We start from the raw sequence: 15,359 nt of genomic DNA, 5'->3' as shown, positions 1-15,359 counted from the left end.
GGTGTGTGGCGGAGGGCACTTTACGTGCCACTGTCATTGCCTTCCTTTTCTGTTCGTCGCAAATGGTTCGCGGGAAGAACGACTGCCGGAAAGCCTCTGTTCGCGCTCAAATCTCTCTGATTTTACACTCGTGATCTCTTTGGGATGTATAAGTAGAGGGAAGCAATATATTCGATACCTCATCCAGAAACGCACCCTCTCGAAACCTGGACAGCAAGCTACACCATGATGCAGAGCACCTCTCTTGCAGAGTCTGTCACTTGAGTTTGCTAAACATCTCCGTAACACTATCACGCTTACCAAATAACCCTGTGACGAAACGCGCTGCTCTTCTTTGGATGTTCTCTATCTCCTCTGTCAACCCGACCTGGTACGGATCCCACACTGATGAGCAATATTCAAGTATAGGTCGAACGAGTGTTTTGTAAGCCACCTCCTTTGTTGATGGACTACATTTTCTAAGGACTCTCCCAATGAATCTCAACCTGGCACCCGCCTTACCAACAATTTTATATGATCATTCCACTTCAAATCGTTCCGCACGCATACTCCCAGATATTTTACAGAAGTAACTGCTACCAGTGTTAGTTCTGCTATAATATAATCATACAGTAAAGGATCCTTCTTTCTATGTATTCGCAGTACATTACATTTGTCTATGTTAAGGGTCAGTTGCCACTCCCTGCACCAAGTGCCTATCCACTGCAGATCTTCCTGCATTTCGCTGCAATTTTCTTATGCTGCAACTTCTCTATATACTACAGCATCATCCGTGAAAAGCCGCATGGAACTTTCGACACTATCTACTAGGTCATTTATATATATTGTGAAAAGCAATGGTCCCATAACACTCCCCTGTGGCACGACAGAGGTTACTTTAACATCTGTAGACGTCTCTCCATTGAGAACAACATGCTGTGTTCTGTTTGCTAAAAACTCTTCAATCACAGCTGGTCTGATATTCCGTAGGCTCTTACTTTTTTAATCAGGCGGCAGTGTGGAACTGTATTGAAAGCCTTCCGGAAATCAAGGAAAATGGCATCTACCTGGGAGCCTGTATGTAATATTTTCTGGGTCTCATGAACAAATAAAGCGAGTTGGGTCTCACACGATCGCTGTTTCCGGAATCCATGTTGACTCCTACAGAGTAGATTCTGGGTTTCCAGAAATGACATGATACGTGAGCAAAAAACATGTTCTAAAATTCTGCAACAGATCGATGTCAGAAATATAGGCCTATAGTTTTGCACATCTGCACGACGACCCTTCTTGAAAACTGGAACTACCTGTGCTCATTTCCAATCATTTGGAACCTTCCGTTCCTCTAGAGACTTGCAGTACACGGTTGTTAGAAGGGGGGCAAGTTCTTTCATGTACTCTGTGTAGAATCGAATTGGTATCCCATCAGGTCCAGTGGACTTTCCTCTGTTGAGTGATTTCAGTTGCTTTTCTATTCCTTGGACTTTTATTTATTTGTCAGCCTTTTTTCGTTCGAGGATTTAGAGAAGGAACTGCAGTGCGGTCTTCCTCTGTAAAACAGCTTTGGAAAACGGTGTTTAGTATTTCAGCTTTACGCGAGACATCCTCTGTTTCAATGCCATCATCATCCCAGAGTGTCTGGGTGTGCTGTTTCGATCCACTTACTGATTTAACGTAAGACCAGAACTTCCTAGGATTTTCTGTCAAGTTGATACATAGAATTTTACTTTCGAATCCTCTGAACACTTCACACATAGCCCTCCTTATGCTAACTTTGACATTGTTTAGCTTCTGTTTGTCTGAGAGGTTTTGGCTGTGTTTAAATTTGCAGTGAAGCTCTCTTTGCTTTTGCAGTAGTTTCCTAACTTTGTTGTTGAACCATGGTGGGTTTTTCCCGTCAGTCACAGTTTTACTCAGCACGTACCTGTCTAAAACGCATTCTACGATTCCCTTGAACTTTTTCCATAAACACTCAACATTGTCAGTGTCGGAGCAGAAATTTTCATTTTGATCTGTTAGGTAGTCTGAAATCTGCCTCCTATTAATCTTGTTAAACAGATAAACCTTCCTCCTTTCTGTCATCAGTCTTCACTAGTTCCTATCCTCTACACGCCTATCCCTTTCCCTGCTCCCACTACCTCACTGACACACACACACACACACACACACACACACACACACACACACACACACACACAATACCTTCTATCCTGCCAATGCACTTAAAAGTCCTTCCTCTTCTTTCTTCCCTCCCACTTCCCCATGTAACGAAGCCTTCCAATGCTGCACCTAGCAGCTCTATCCTGTCCACCTTGTTGCCAAATGCTCTTACCGGCAGTATTAGGATTCTCCCAACCCCTACCCTGCTATACCTGCCCCATGCCACTTCCTTGCCACCACCACACACCCCAGTAGAATTTTTGTCTACTTTTAATTGAACATTTCTTTTTAGTTTTTGGACAAAGAGGTTCAGAAGATAGGTAGTGGTGAAACTGATACATATAATTAGACTTTCTACTCTGTAGACCTGACACCTACAGGTATGAACTTTAGACTGAGTATGATTTATATATATATAAACTTACCAAACGAGAAAGCGTTGGTATGTTGATAGAGACAAGACTGGTCTCACAGTGAAGAAGAAATCCAGAATTTCCTCTCCAACCTCAACTCCTTTGGTTCCATCAGATTCACCTGGTCCTACTCCAGATCCCATGCCACTTTCCTCGACATTGACCTCCATCTGTCCAATGGCCAGCTTCACACATCCGTCCACATCAAACCCACTAACAAGCAACAGTACCTCCATTATTACAGCTGCCATCCATTCCATATCAAATGGTCCCTTCCCTACAGCTTAGGTCTTCGTGGTAAACGAATCTGCTCCAGTCCTGAATCCCTGAACCATTACTCCAATAACCTGAAAACAACTTTCGCATCCTGCAACTACCCTCCCGACCTGGTACAGAAGCAAATAGCTAGAGTCACTTCCTCATCCCCTCAAACCCTGAACCTCCCACAGAACAACCCCAAAAGTGCCCCACTTGTGATAGGATACTTTCCGGGACTGGATCAGACTCTGAATGTGGCTCTCCAGCAGGGATACGACTTCCTCAAATCCTGCCCTGAAATGAGATCCATCTTTTATTAAATCCTCCCCACTCCACCAAGAGTGTCTTTCAGCCATCCACCTAACCTTCATAACCTCTTGGTTCATCCCTATGAAATTCCCAAACCACCTACCCTCTGGCTCCTACCTTTGTAACTGCCCCCAGTGTAAAACCTGTCCCATGCACCCTCCCACCACCAACTACTCCAGCCCTGTAACCCGGAAGGTGTACACGATCAAAGGCAGAGCCACGTGTGAAAGCACCCACATGATTTACCAACTGACATGCCTACACTGTGAAGCCTTCTATGTGGGAATGACCAGCAACAAACTGTCCATTAGCATGAATGGACACAGGCAGACAGTGTTTGTTGGTAATGAGGATCACCCTGTGGCTAAACATGCCTTGGTGCACGGCCAGCACATCTTGGCACAGTGTTACACCGACTGAATTATCTGGATACTTCCCACTGACACCAACCTATCAGAACTCCGGAGATGGGAACTTGCCCTTCAATATATGCTCTCTTCCCGTTACCCACCAGGCCTCAACCTCCGCTAATTTCAAGTTGCCGCCCCTTGTACCTTACCTGTCATTCAACAACATCTTTGCCTCTGTACTTCCGCCTCGACTGACATCTCTGCTCAACCTCTTTGCATTTACATATGTCTGCCTGTCTCTGTATATGTGTGGATGGATATGTGTGTGTGTGTGTGTGCGCGCGCGAGTGTATACCTGTCCTTTTTTTCCCCCTACGGTAAGTCTTTCTGTTCCCGTGATTGGAATGACTCCTTACCCTCTCCCTTAAAACCCACATCCTTTCGTCTTTCCCTCTCCTTCCCTCTTTCCTGATGAAGCAACAATGGGTTGCGAAAGCTTGAATATTTGTGTGTGTGTTTCTGTGTTTTTTGTTTTATTGTGTCTATCAATATATCAGCACTTTCTCGTTTGGTAAGTTAAAGCATCTTTGTTTTTTATATATATTTTTCCCACATGGAATATAGTTGGTTAAGGTCTGTCGACAGAAGGAGGCATTTGAAGTAAAACTATACAAGGGTGTCAGTATGTTGATGTAAGTTACATTTCTCAATTAGTGGAAAAAAAGTAGAGATGCTTCTGAATTCAGTTGTTCAAATACTAACAAACATCGTAAACTGATTTAATCAATGTAAATCAAAGCAAAACAAGAGCTTTAAATTTCAAAAATGTGCAGAAGACATACGCAAAAAACTATAAAGTTATTGACAGCAAACTTTTGCGGGTGTCTGGATCCAACATATATTATTACAAGCAAATTATGATTATAATAAAATTATTTTCAGAGTGAGTGTATGACATTCGCGTCACTTCCTTTTTGTAATTTGTGGATTTGATTACGTCCCACATTAATAAAGGCTACATAAATCAGATAATGTAATAATAATGAAATGTTTGAAAGGGGAAAACTTCATCACCTCTTTCTTAAGTGTATTGTTTTCTATGTGTGGTTTTTGTGTGGAATTAATTAAAGGAAAGCTATAGGTAAGACTATCAAGTAACAAAATCTGGCCTTGATTAAAAAAAAAAAAATTGGGTTATCATTGAAGAGAGATTAATATGATTCCCCATGAATTAAAAATATTTAAAAATTCTCATGTTACAGTTTTACTTATGGATATGAAATAGACTAAGTTGTAGATTGTTACAGAAGGCTTCGAAAATGCTATAAGGTTAACAATTTGCTGCGATACGTGACTGATGAGGCTTGGTGACCAAGATCTTAATTTTCAACTTTAGTTTTCTGTGTTCACATTGAGATATAAAATTATTTCTTGTTTTTACACACATTCAGAGATTGTAACATACTTTTAATTGTATCTTTGCAGAAGCAGCAGAAATAATGCGAGAAATCTGCCTAGCTGTCAAACATCTTCATGATATGAACATTGCTCACAGAGATCTGAAGCCAGAAAATTTGCTTTATACAAAGCCAGGTATGTATTGTTCGAATTGTATCCCCCTCTCTCCTCCCACCCCTTCCCCCACCCCTTCCCCCTCCCTCCCCGTCCCCCTCCTTCCCTCCCTTCCACCTACCCCCTCGCCCTCCCACCCCTTCCCCTCCCTCTCCCTCCCTCCATCCCTTTCTCCCTCTCCCCCCTCCCTCCATCTCTCTCTCTATCTCTCTCTCTCTCTCTCTCTCCTCTCTCTCCTCTCTCTCCTCTCTCTTCTCTCTCATCTCTCTTTCTCATCTCTCTCTCTCATCTCTCTCTCTCTCTCTCTCTCTCTCTCTCTCTCTCTCTCTCTCTCTCCCTCCATTGAGGTTGTGCAATACTATTTCCAATGTGATCACCCATGCCATTGAAACTGCTATTCCCCTCCCTACAGGTCCCCTCCACTGCCAGCTGGTGCTGTTGTGGACCAAAGACATTGCCATAGCTGTTAAGGATTGCTGAAGAGCCCTGCATCGCTTCAAGCAACCTCCTTCACACTCCGATCTTATAACTTCTAAGCGACTTCAAAGCACAACAAATTGCTTGAAAGAATGGTTGCCCACAGATTATGCTGGGTTCCCAAGTCTTGGGGCCTTTCGTCTCTCTCTGAGTGTGGTTTCTGGGAGGAACGATCCACAACTGTCCATCTGGTATGGTTGAAAATGGCAATCCACAGGCTTTTTCTGGACACCAACTCCTCAGTGCAGTCTTTTTTGACCTACATAAGGCGTACAACACTGATTGGCACCACTACATATTACTTACCCTCCGTGACTGGGGCTTTTGAGGCTCCCTACTGTTTATTATTTGTCAATTATCATCTCACTGGCTGTCCTGGATTTGAGTTGGTATTTCACTCAGCTTCCACAGATCCAAGAGAACAGCATCCCACAGGGCTCTGTCTCGAGTGTCACTCTCTTCCTCATTGCCATCAATGAGCATTTTGTGTTTGGTACAGCTCTCACTTGGTAGTCTCTGCTGAATGCCAGCTCCAAGGTCCCAGCTAAGGGCTTCTGCATGGACCCTTTCCCATAGTTTCCAGTTCTCTCCTGCAAAAACGTGGGTCATGCATTTCTGTTGTCATACCACTATCCATCCTGACCCAGAACTCTACTTAGGTACCTAGCACTTGGAAGTTGTTGCACAGTTCAACCTGATTTTTGATATAAAAAGCTGACTTGGCTTCTCCATATTCGTCATCTGAATGCCAGTTGCATGCTTAAGCCTAAAGTTATCTGCTTCCTTGCCCACATCTCTTGGGGTGCAGTTCATACTACTCCTCTCCATATTTACTAGGTCCTTGTCTCATCCCTACTGGAGTACAGTTGTCAGGTTTATGGCTTGGCGGCATCTTCGGCTTTGAAATTGTTAGACCCAGTCCATCCTTTTGGAGCTCATCTGGCCACCGGCACCTTCCAGACTAGTCCCATATTGCAAACAAGGGCCATTGACCTTTTGATATCCACCCTTGGGTGGGATTACCAGTTGGAATAAACCTTGCAGCTCTCTGCCAGGATCTTCACCTCCCCTTTCTGGAATGTGCTTCCAGTGTTTTAATGCACATCCACCCTTGGTTGGTGCCCAAGCCACAAATTGGAATCGATCTACTTCAGCATCCTAAAGTCTGTCACTCCGATGGCCTTTGTATCTGTTACATTCAGTTCTTGAGGAATCTCAAAGTTCTAAAATTTTTTGCACTAATGGCTCTTAAACTCTAAAACCGTGGATAAGACAGGACATGCTTTTACGTCCCCTGTCAGACGGGAACACCATCTGTTGCCAGGAGCATGTAGTGTTTAAACAGCTAGGAGCATGTAGTGTTTAAACAGCAGAGCTGATAGCTGTTAACAGAGCCTGTACTTTAGTTATTGGGCTTCAGGCCATTTTCTGATGTTGGTCTTGTCACCTTGTTGTTTCCACTATTCATGACCATCTTGTTGAACTTAGTCGTACTGACTGCTCAGTTGTCTTTCTCTGGTCCAATATCATGGGTATTGCAGTAAGTGAACTGGCTCACTGGTAGTCTAGAGGAGTGATTACCCTCGACTCCCACCCCCACCCCACCCCCAGTTCAATTTGCCAGTCCCAGGTGTGCATTTGTGGGTGCAAATGAGACCTGTTCACTTAGAGGTGGAATGTCGTGTAGTTGACTACTGCCCTCTCCAACTCTGCACTATTGAAGAGAATACTGATGCATGGCACTCATCCTTTTGTTCTGCTTGGAAGGAATTCACCATCCTATGTGGCCTTCACCTTCTAACCCTCCATGCTTAGCATGACTTTACGAATTCTTTGTCTCAAATATTGACAGACGAATCATAGACAGTTGAACAGGGTCTCTGTTTTCTCCGTGAAAGTGGTTTTTACTTTCAGATATATGTTTTTAAGCTCCCTCTGGGGCAGGGATGGGGTGTTTGAGGTTAGGGCATTACCTACAGCATACTGGGTCTGGGTGATTTCCGATGCTACCATCTAGACCAGCTCACCCTTTCATCCCTCTCTTACTCTGTTTTTATTGCTTTTAGATGTTATTTGTCTCCTATTTTCTGTTTTAGAGATAGCACTCTGTTGAATAGTGGGTGCTCTTTAAAACGCCTTCACCTCATTGGAGCAAGGGTGGGACAGCTGTGGGTCGGACAACTCCTGTCGCATGCAGAGCCCTGGAGATACCCACCTGCTGCCTTACCTATTTCTCTCTTGTTTATTAATGACGATCAAACGGCTGTGCATTGAATTTTTAGCCTTCTCACTTTTACTGGTGTGAATCTACCATGTAAAAGACATCCTTTGCTCTGTAACTGTCTTGACCTTGATTGTGCTGTGGATGCAGGGGATGGCTTTTTTAGCCATTGGATGAGGTCTGGGTTACCCCTCATTTGTTCTGACCTACCTCCCGGCCCGAGCCATACACTTCTTAAATTCTTTCTCAGCTGCAGCATTAATATATACTTCAATGCCTTGGCCCTATTGGTCCTATGTATTTTCATCATCACAATGCATACTTCGCAGATATCACTAATTCTGTATGAACTACCCTTTGATTGAGGGACTGATGACCTTGTTGTTTAGTCCCTCAACCTTCAGTCAACCAACTACAGTGCTTGGTGAAATATTACTTTACGAAATTAGCTATATGTGTAAAGGGACCTGAAAATGTAGCATCTATTTTTGGGAAAATTTGCACATATTTTTGGGAAAATTTGCATCTAATTTTTTCAGTGATCAGACATACGAGGGTGTACTGAAAGATAGTTTCTCTGAATTTTTCATGTGAAAACTCTTAAAGATTTTTAAATAAAACAAATGTCAGGAACACTACATCTTTATTCTTCAGTCTACATATTTGCAGCCCTCTGGCACTGTAAGGCTCCAAATTATAGCATATAACATAGCAATGTGTAATGTAACCATGTCTGTGTGTGAGAAACAGAATGCTGTAATCTAGTTTTGAATTCAGATAGTTTGTCCACACATCCATACAGTCCCGACTTGGCCCATCACATTTTAATTTGTTTTCGAAACTTAAACACCACCTTTGAGGACTTCACTTTGATAATGATCTTGCAGTGCAAGCAGAGGTGGGGTTATGACTACATCAGCAAAGTCATTCTATAGTGACAGTATCAACTACTGGAGGGAAAAATGTGTTCATCACCAGGGTGATTATGTTCAGAAAAATAAATATGTAGACATGAAGAATAAAGATGTAGAATGGTAATAAAAAATTTTTTAAATTTTTAATTTTTTTTATCTAAGTTTTCACGTAAAAATTTCAGATGCATTACTTTTCATCATGCGCTTGTACAAATATAAAAGGTTGTCCGCTGTGTGCCTAAAGACGGAGAGCATTAGTGCTTTGAAATTGGCTGTTTTTAAAAAAAAGTGGTGATTTTGGAGCTTTTTGACTGAACATTTATTTGCTGTTCCAAAAACTTCATCTGAAACTGAAATGATTTTTGCTTGTTTTCTTCTTTTTTTAACTATTGATTGTTTTTGTTGAGAAACACCAGCATTTTCCTGCTGTTTAACAGAGTACTTTTATGATTTAAGGTCTTTTTGTCAACATTATTTTTCTTTTCCTACCCAGTTCAGGGAATTACAAAATCTGAAGAATATTGATTTTGATCTTTGTGGGCATTCATAGCTGTGCCATATGTGACATTGCTACAGATAGAACTGACAAGGTACTTAGCATAGGAGTAGAACTGAAAATAAAGTAGTTCCATATAGGGGAAGACTTTTGGAATAGTCAGAATATGTTGACAGCTTTTGTTTTCCAGTTGGTATAGTGTAGAGTGCGGACAGTAAAAACTGGCAATTGGCCACTAGTGCAAGTAAACTAGCATTATGACCACCAGATGAGTTGAAGTGGTGAGAGGAAAGGATCTACACCTTCCTGTCATGAGACAGAATTGACATATGGTTGTATGGCCCACCAGTCACTTCTGGTGTCATGAGGGTCTTAATTGAACTCCGTGATGGATCAAGATTAGTATCTTCGCTTGTTCCAGAATAAGGAAAGAAAATGATGAGCAACACAGAACAAAAAGCATTTGGTAGTGGTTACTGTCAAATTGGTTGCTGAGGTTGTGGTAAATTTGTGGTAAGGTCTCATGGGACCAAACTGCTGAGGTCATGGGTCCCTAAGTTTATACACTACTTAACCTAACTTAAACTAACGTACACTAAGGACAACACACACACACACACACACACACACACACACACACACACACACACACACACACACCCATGCCTGAGGGAGGACTCGAACCTCCGACGGGGGGTTACTGGGCTTGGCAGTGTCATGAATGAGGTCGTTCAGGCCAGCCCTGTAGCGATATTTGATGCCATTTAGTTAGAATCCTGCACTGTTTGACCTCCTACTTTCACCTTATGATAGAAAAGTAGAAACCACAGAGAGAGAGAGAGAGAGAGAGAGAGAGAGAGAGAGAGAGAGAGAGAGAGAGAGAGAGAGAGAAGGGGGAAGGAATAATTACTCAAACTTTAATTTCCTGTATTAAAACTGTATGCCAGACTAGGCGTTGAACCCTGAATCTTGCCTCTTGCAGGCAGTGTTCTATAGCCTGAATTATCCAGGCACGACTCACGACCCAGCCTCACAGCTTCATTTCTGCCTGCACATCTGTCCTATTTTCCAGACTACACAAGAAGTTCTGCTGCACATCTTGCAGGATTAGCATTTCGATAAGAAATGATACTGCTGAGAAAATGATTGAGCCACAGCTAGAGGATTGCTTCTAGAATGAATTTTCACTCTACAGCAGTGTGGTTGCTGGTTTGATACGTATTGATATATTAAAATAGCATACCGGATCATGACTCAAACTTGGAACCTTTGATGGTGGGTTGTGAGCTGTGCCTGGTTAGCTTATTCTTATTAAATCTTTGCTTCACTGAAAAAGGAACCTGTCATTTCAGAAGTTAGGACTCTCTCTTTGTTCATTCTTAGAGACTAGTAAAGTCTTTGTTACCATATTGAAAGTTCAGTAGAGTAATGGGGTTGTGAAATTGTGCTATAGAAGCCATATTTAATAACATGTGGCAAATATGATAATAAATGTATCACCATGAATAATTCAACTTTGCTGTGTTTTCTTGGCATACAAAGAGACTGTTTGAGTATTTCTTTGTGATGATAAACACAAAGGGCTCTTCTGTTGACCCTGGGCATAACATAAAATACTCCTTGAGCAGTAACAGTTTCAGAAGAAAGCACTGAAAATATCTTCAAACACCAGAGAAAAGACATCTGACAGGTCCTAGTGCCGTGCTAGCAAGAGAGTAACTGAGCGAAGCTGTCAGCACACAGTGAGGGAAAATACTTTCCAATATCTTCAGTTTGGCCTTTGTATGCTGTTGCTTCAGTACCCAGAAAGATGACTTTACTTGTGTGCATGTTAACATGTGTGCATTTAAGAATAGTGTTATTGTGAGAGTTTTGTCTTTCAAATAGAAATGTCTAGTGCTTAGTAGGCAGCATATTACTGTTGTTCTATAGACTGGGGCATCTGAACCATTGGACAACAACAAAAATAACACATTCAAAATATTTTTTATTGAAAAACTGTAGATATCAAATTCTGGGGATTTTCCTGTACCAACAAAGGCAATCAAATAAACAACAAATATGGAACTATGTAATAATGAAATGAATAAAAAAAGACACAGTTCCCAGTCTCAGCCCTGAAACATGTCTAGATCAAAGTAAAAAACAATGGTATTGCTGAAGGTGATGTATTCAATTTCTTTAGAAGGAATGGTATTTGTTGATCCCAAATACATGTGCTTAGTTTGTTCAAATCAACCTTAGTAACCTGTTGAATATAAATAAAATTGTACTTGTTGAGTTTCTGATTCCATAAATGATTGATTTTTTGATGGATAAATACAATATTTTAATGCTCATGCAAACAGCAGCTGTTGGAGATCACTATTTACCCTACATAAATGAAACCCAGTGTTGCATAACTACTGCGTCATTAGCTACTGGTACTGTGAAATGGAATGATGGACTTAATAGCCATAAATTTACGCTGATCGTATTTTTGAAGTTCCATGAAAAAAGGCTCAGTAGTAGAATTTCTAATTTCTCTTTCGGAATCCTTGGCTTGTAATTTTTCTTCACGTTTTAAGCATCTGCTCATCCAGAAATTGTGACGTTGTCAGTCACTGTGTGCACAATTCTATTAACATTCACAGTTTTAAACATACTGGTTTTCTCCAAAAAATGTGATTTTCATCTGTGCCCACATCGTCCAGATTGGATCATAATGTCAATGCTACAGTGGTAGTCTGCACGACTTGATGCCCATGCTGTTTTATGTGATCTTTTATTTCGTAAGCATGATATGTGGATGCATGGCCTTTGACACGCATCAGCAACTTTAGTGTACTTCGTAATAAGTTTCTGGAGAAACCCTTTACATGATAACCAAGTGATAATGTTGGATTTCATAGCATGCATAGTGATGGCTTGGTTGGTTTACAGACTGTATGTTGCCTTTGTCCATAACAAACCCAGATTTGAGGGAGGTACAGTAATAACTTGCATGTGAATGTTATTTTTTCACAGTACTTATCCTCAAAAATCTTACTCTGTTTCCTTAAATATGAAATTTCTGAGGAATGAATTCCACATCTACTGATCCTTTGTTAATGACAATGAGATCTTTACCAACCATAACTTGCAAATCACCAAGCCACCCTTTTTTATTCTGGCACACTGGCCATGCATGGTTCTGGATTACATAAGTTTTGCCAGTGGAATAAATATGACATTGCTGATATTTGGACATACCTTGAACTGCAGCATTGTCACTAATGACCTGCGTATATTTCCATTTCACTGTCATGTCAGTGGGTTATCATTACTATTAATGAATCTATTCTTTGAAGTGCTGGAAATTTTATTATGTAATCGACAAAAATAAAGTAGCTTTTTGCAAATTATCATTTATTATTTTAAAACACTTACATGCGTTTGCTGGGTGACTTACTGGCTACCATCACATAATGAACACACATAATAGTCTTGTTGCAGACAACAAGGCAGCGTGTTCACTTTTCTGTCTCTCAGGAATGTCTTCGGGTGTGACTGAGGCAGTAGTCTTCATGGTAGCTGCGTACTCTGAGCAAGCTCTCCCCACAGCTGCAGTACGAAGTCTCTGTGTTGAAACTTTTTCTCGTTTACAGCATTGTACAATACCTAGGCATTTATCCCAGCCAAATTTAGCAAGTTGTAAAATGTGTGAACAGGCCAATGTCTTAATGCTACTTTGACAGAGTATTTGAGAGTCATTTGGTCAACCACGTCCACTTCATATTTAGAGCCTTTTTAAATTGTAACTCTATCTGGCTTCTTTTTCAGATCATCTTCAAATTTAACGTAAGGATGCAAAGTGCTGAGAGTCAGAGCATTCTTGTTGCTCTTTCTGTGGGAAACTGTCAGTGTGGTATCATTCTTCTTCAACAATGCTTTGCTGTATAATACTTCTTTTCCCCATCTTGTTACAGACTGGAATTTCCCTGCAGGATCGATTTAGGCTTGTCTTATTTGCTTCCAAGGTTACAGAGAGAGCCATGAAGGTGAAAAAATTGTCACAACAAAATTACCAAGACATTCATAATTTGGCCTAGTATCATCCTTTCCTACATAAAGGAAAGCATTCACAATTTATCTGGAGCCTTAATCTACTGCTATCCAATACTTTTGCCCATAGTTGTCTGGTTGTGAGGCCATGAACAGTGTGAATCTGCAAGAGGACTTTGAAGGAGAAAGCTGTTTGTCAATTGTTGTTTATGGACCCGTTATGTAACTATGTTCCCAGTGAACTTATACCAGATTTCTGATACTGAAGCAAAATTGTCTACTTTGTCATTCTGATCTTGTGGATCTAATGTCAAATCTGAGATAATGCATTATCTTGGACTTCGTATGGGTGCTGAACGTATAGTTGAGCACCCCACAAACCAATAATAATAATAATAATAATAATAATAATAATAATATGCCAGAACAGTTCGAAACTTCACCGGCACACAGAACATACATCAAATGTGAAGCACCAACAAGGACGTTTGTCTATGTATGTTAATGGCTTTTTTAAAAACAATGTGGGGCATTACTTATTGAACGACCCTCATGCATAAGGAACACTATGTATCTAGCTTGTGTAGTACTTGTGTTTCTTTTATGTGGCCCATAATAAATGCTATGAGAGGAAATATTGTCGGCTTTCACTAAAGTGAAAATCATCACCAAATGTTCAACTGATGCTCAGTTATGGATGGAACAGACAGAAATGCCAAAATGGTTCTTGGCTGCAGTGGCATTTTGTATACTATGTCTTATTACTTCACATCTGTTACATGTCTTATTAAATATACACTAATCTAGTAGGGATACCTGTATCAAGTACAATAGTGGACACTAGGTTGTGGGAATCCATTGTTGGTTTCTCCCTACTTAGTCACAGGGTCCATAGATCATTTGAATAATTCTTTTATCAAAATGATGTGAAACAAGTCAGTTTACAGGATGTGTGTACATTATTAGTATTAACATCAGTGACCGCAATATTATTTAGTCCTACTTATACAATTACACTTAATAACAAGGTGTGAGTACCAGTTTTTAATTAGAAATCCATCAGTGGAACAGGAGGAGTTGTCCAGGAGAAATGTTTTTAAGTTGGACTTAAAATATGCTATGCTACCTGTCACACACATTGTGTTACTGGTCAAATGATCAGAGATTTTTGTTGCTGCATATTAAACACTTTTTCTGAGCCACTGACAGCTTTGATAATGAGTAGTAAAGATAAGTTTTCCCTCAAGTGTTGCAGGTATGGACATCACCGTTTTTCTCAAACTGTGCTGTATGATTTACAATGAATTTCATAGTGAATTTATATATTGGGACAGTGCAATTAAAATGCATAGCTCCTTGAAGAGGCACATGGGTGAACACCAGATATTATTCTTACTGCGTGCATTTGTCCAATCAATACTATCTTTGTAAGTGACGAGTTACCCCAGAAAATTATTACTTAAGACATTATTGAGTGGAAATATGCAAATTTGTCAGGAGATTGATTCTTTGTTTCCAAGATTAGCAATTATGTGAAGAGCTAAAGTAGCTGAATTTAACTGTTAGAGAAGTTCAGCAATATGTTTCTTCTATTTCAAGTTTTTTATCAGTATATACACTCATAAACTTGGAGCATTCTACCGTACTTGTTGACTCTTGCTCACATGCTGACATTGCAAACATTGCCCATTCTTCCCATGTTTTCAAATTCCTTTTGTATGTAACATTATCACAGCCTTAAAATTAAAGCTTCTTTTTTTAGAACATCAGGATATACACAATTAAATCAGTGGATGACCCCCACAGACATTCCCGCTTTGAGTATGTGTGGATCTGAAACTTTGAGTCTGCACAGATTCCCTATTCCACAATAACAGGTTAGCTCCTACGATACTTAGGCATTTTATAGAAGTTTTTTTAAATTGTAAAACTGCAAAATATTTTTTTAATATATATTTGTAGTGTCATATGTCTATTTTTCAACTGTCAGGTTCTTATTATACTGTGTACAGTTAATCAAAACAAATTGTTGCAGATCATACAGGTATACTAAAGCTGACTGACTTTGGGTTTGCTAAAGAAACCTTTTCGAAGGATACACTGCAAACACCATGCTACACACCATATTACGTTGGTAAGTATAAAGTTTCAGATTGTAGCTCTATAGATTTATTTGTATAGTTTATG

At 40.4% G+C, this 15,359-nt stretch overlaps 1 protein-coding gene across 1 annotated transcript in view; it reads left to right on the top strand.

Annotated features, from left to right (window-relative positions):
* LOC126183554 (MAP kinase-activated protein kinase 2) overlaps nt 1–15,359 on the top strand; it is a 94,406-nt gene that overhangs the window by 45,121 nt on the left and 33,926 nt on the right. The window contains exons 4-5 of the mRNA XM_049925632.1: nt 4,955–5,062; nt 15,208–15,306. Coding sequence (XP_049781589.1) covers nt 4,955–5,062; nt 15,208–15,306 — 207 coding nt within the window. The remainder of the gene's footprint in view (nt 1–4,954; nt 5,063–15,207; nt 15,307–15,359) is intronic.

Source organism: Schistocerca cancellata, chromosome 4, assembly GCF_023864275.1.
Source record: "Schistocerca cancellata isolate TAMUIC-IGC-003103 chromosome 4, iqSchCanc2.1, whole genome shotgun sequence".
Classification (NCBI taxonomy): Eukaryota; Metazoa; Arthropoda; class Insecta; order Orthoptera; family Acrididae; genus Schistocerca; species Schistocerca cancellata.
This window is presented reverse-complemented; position numbering and strand designations above follow the sequence as displayed.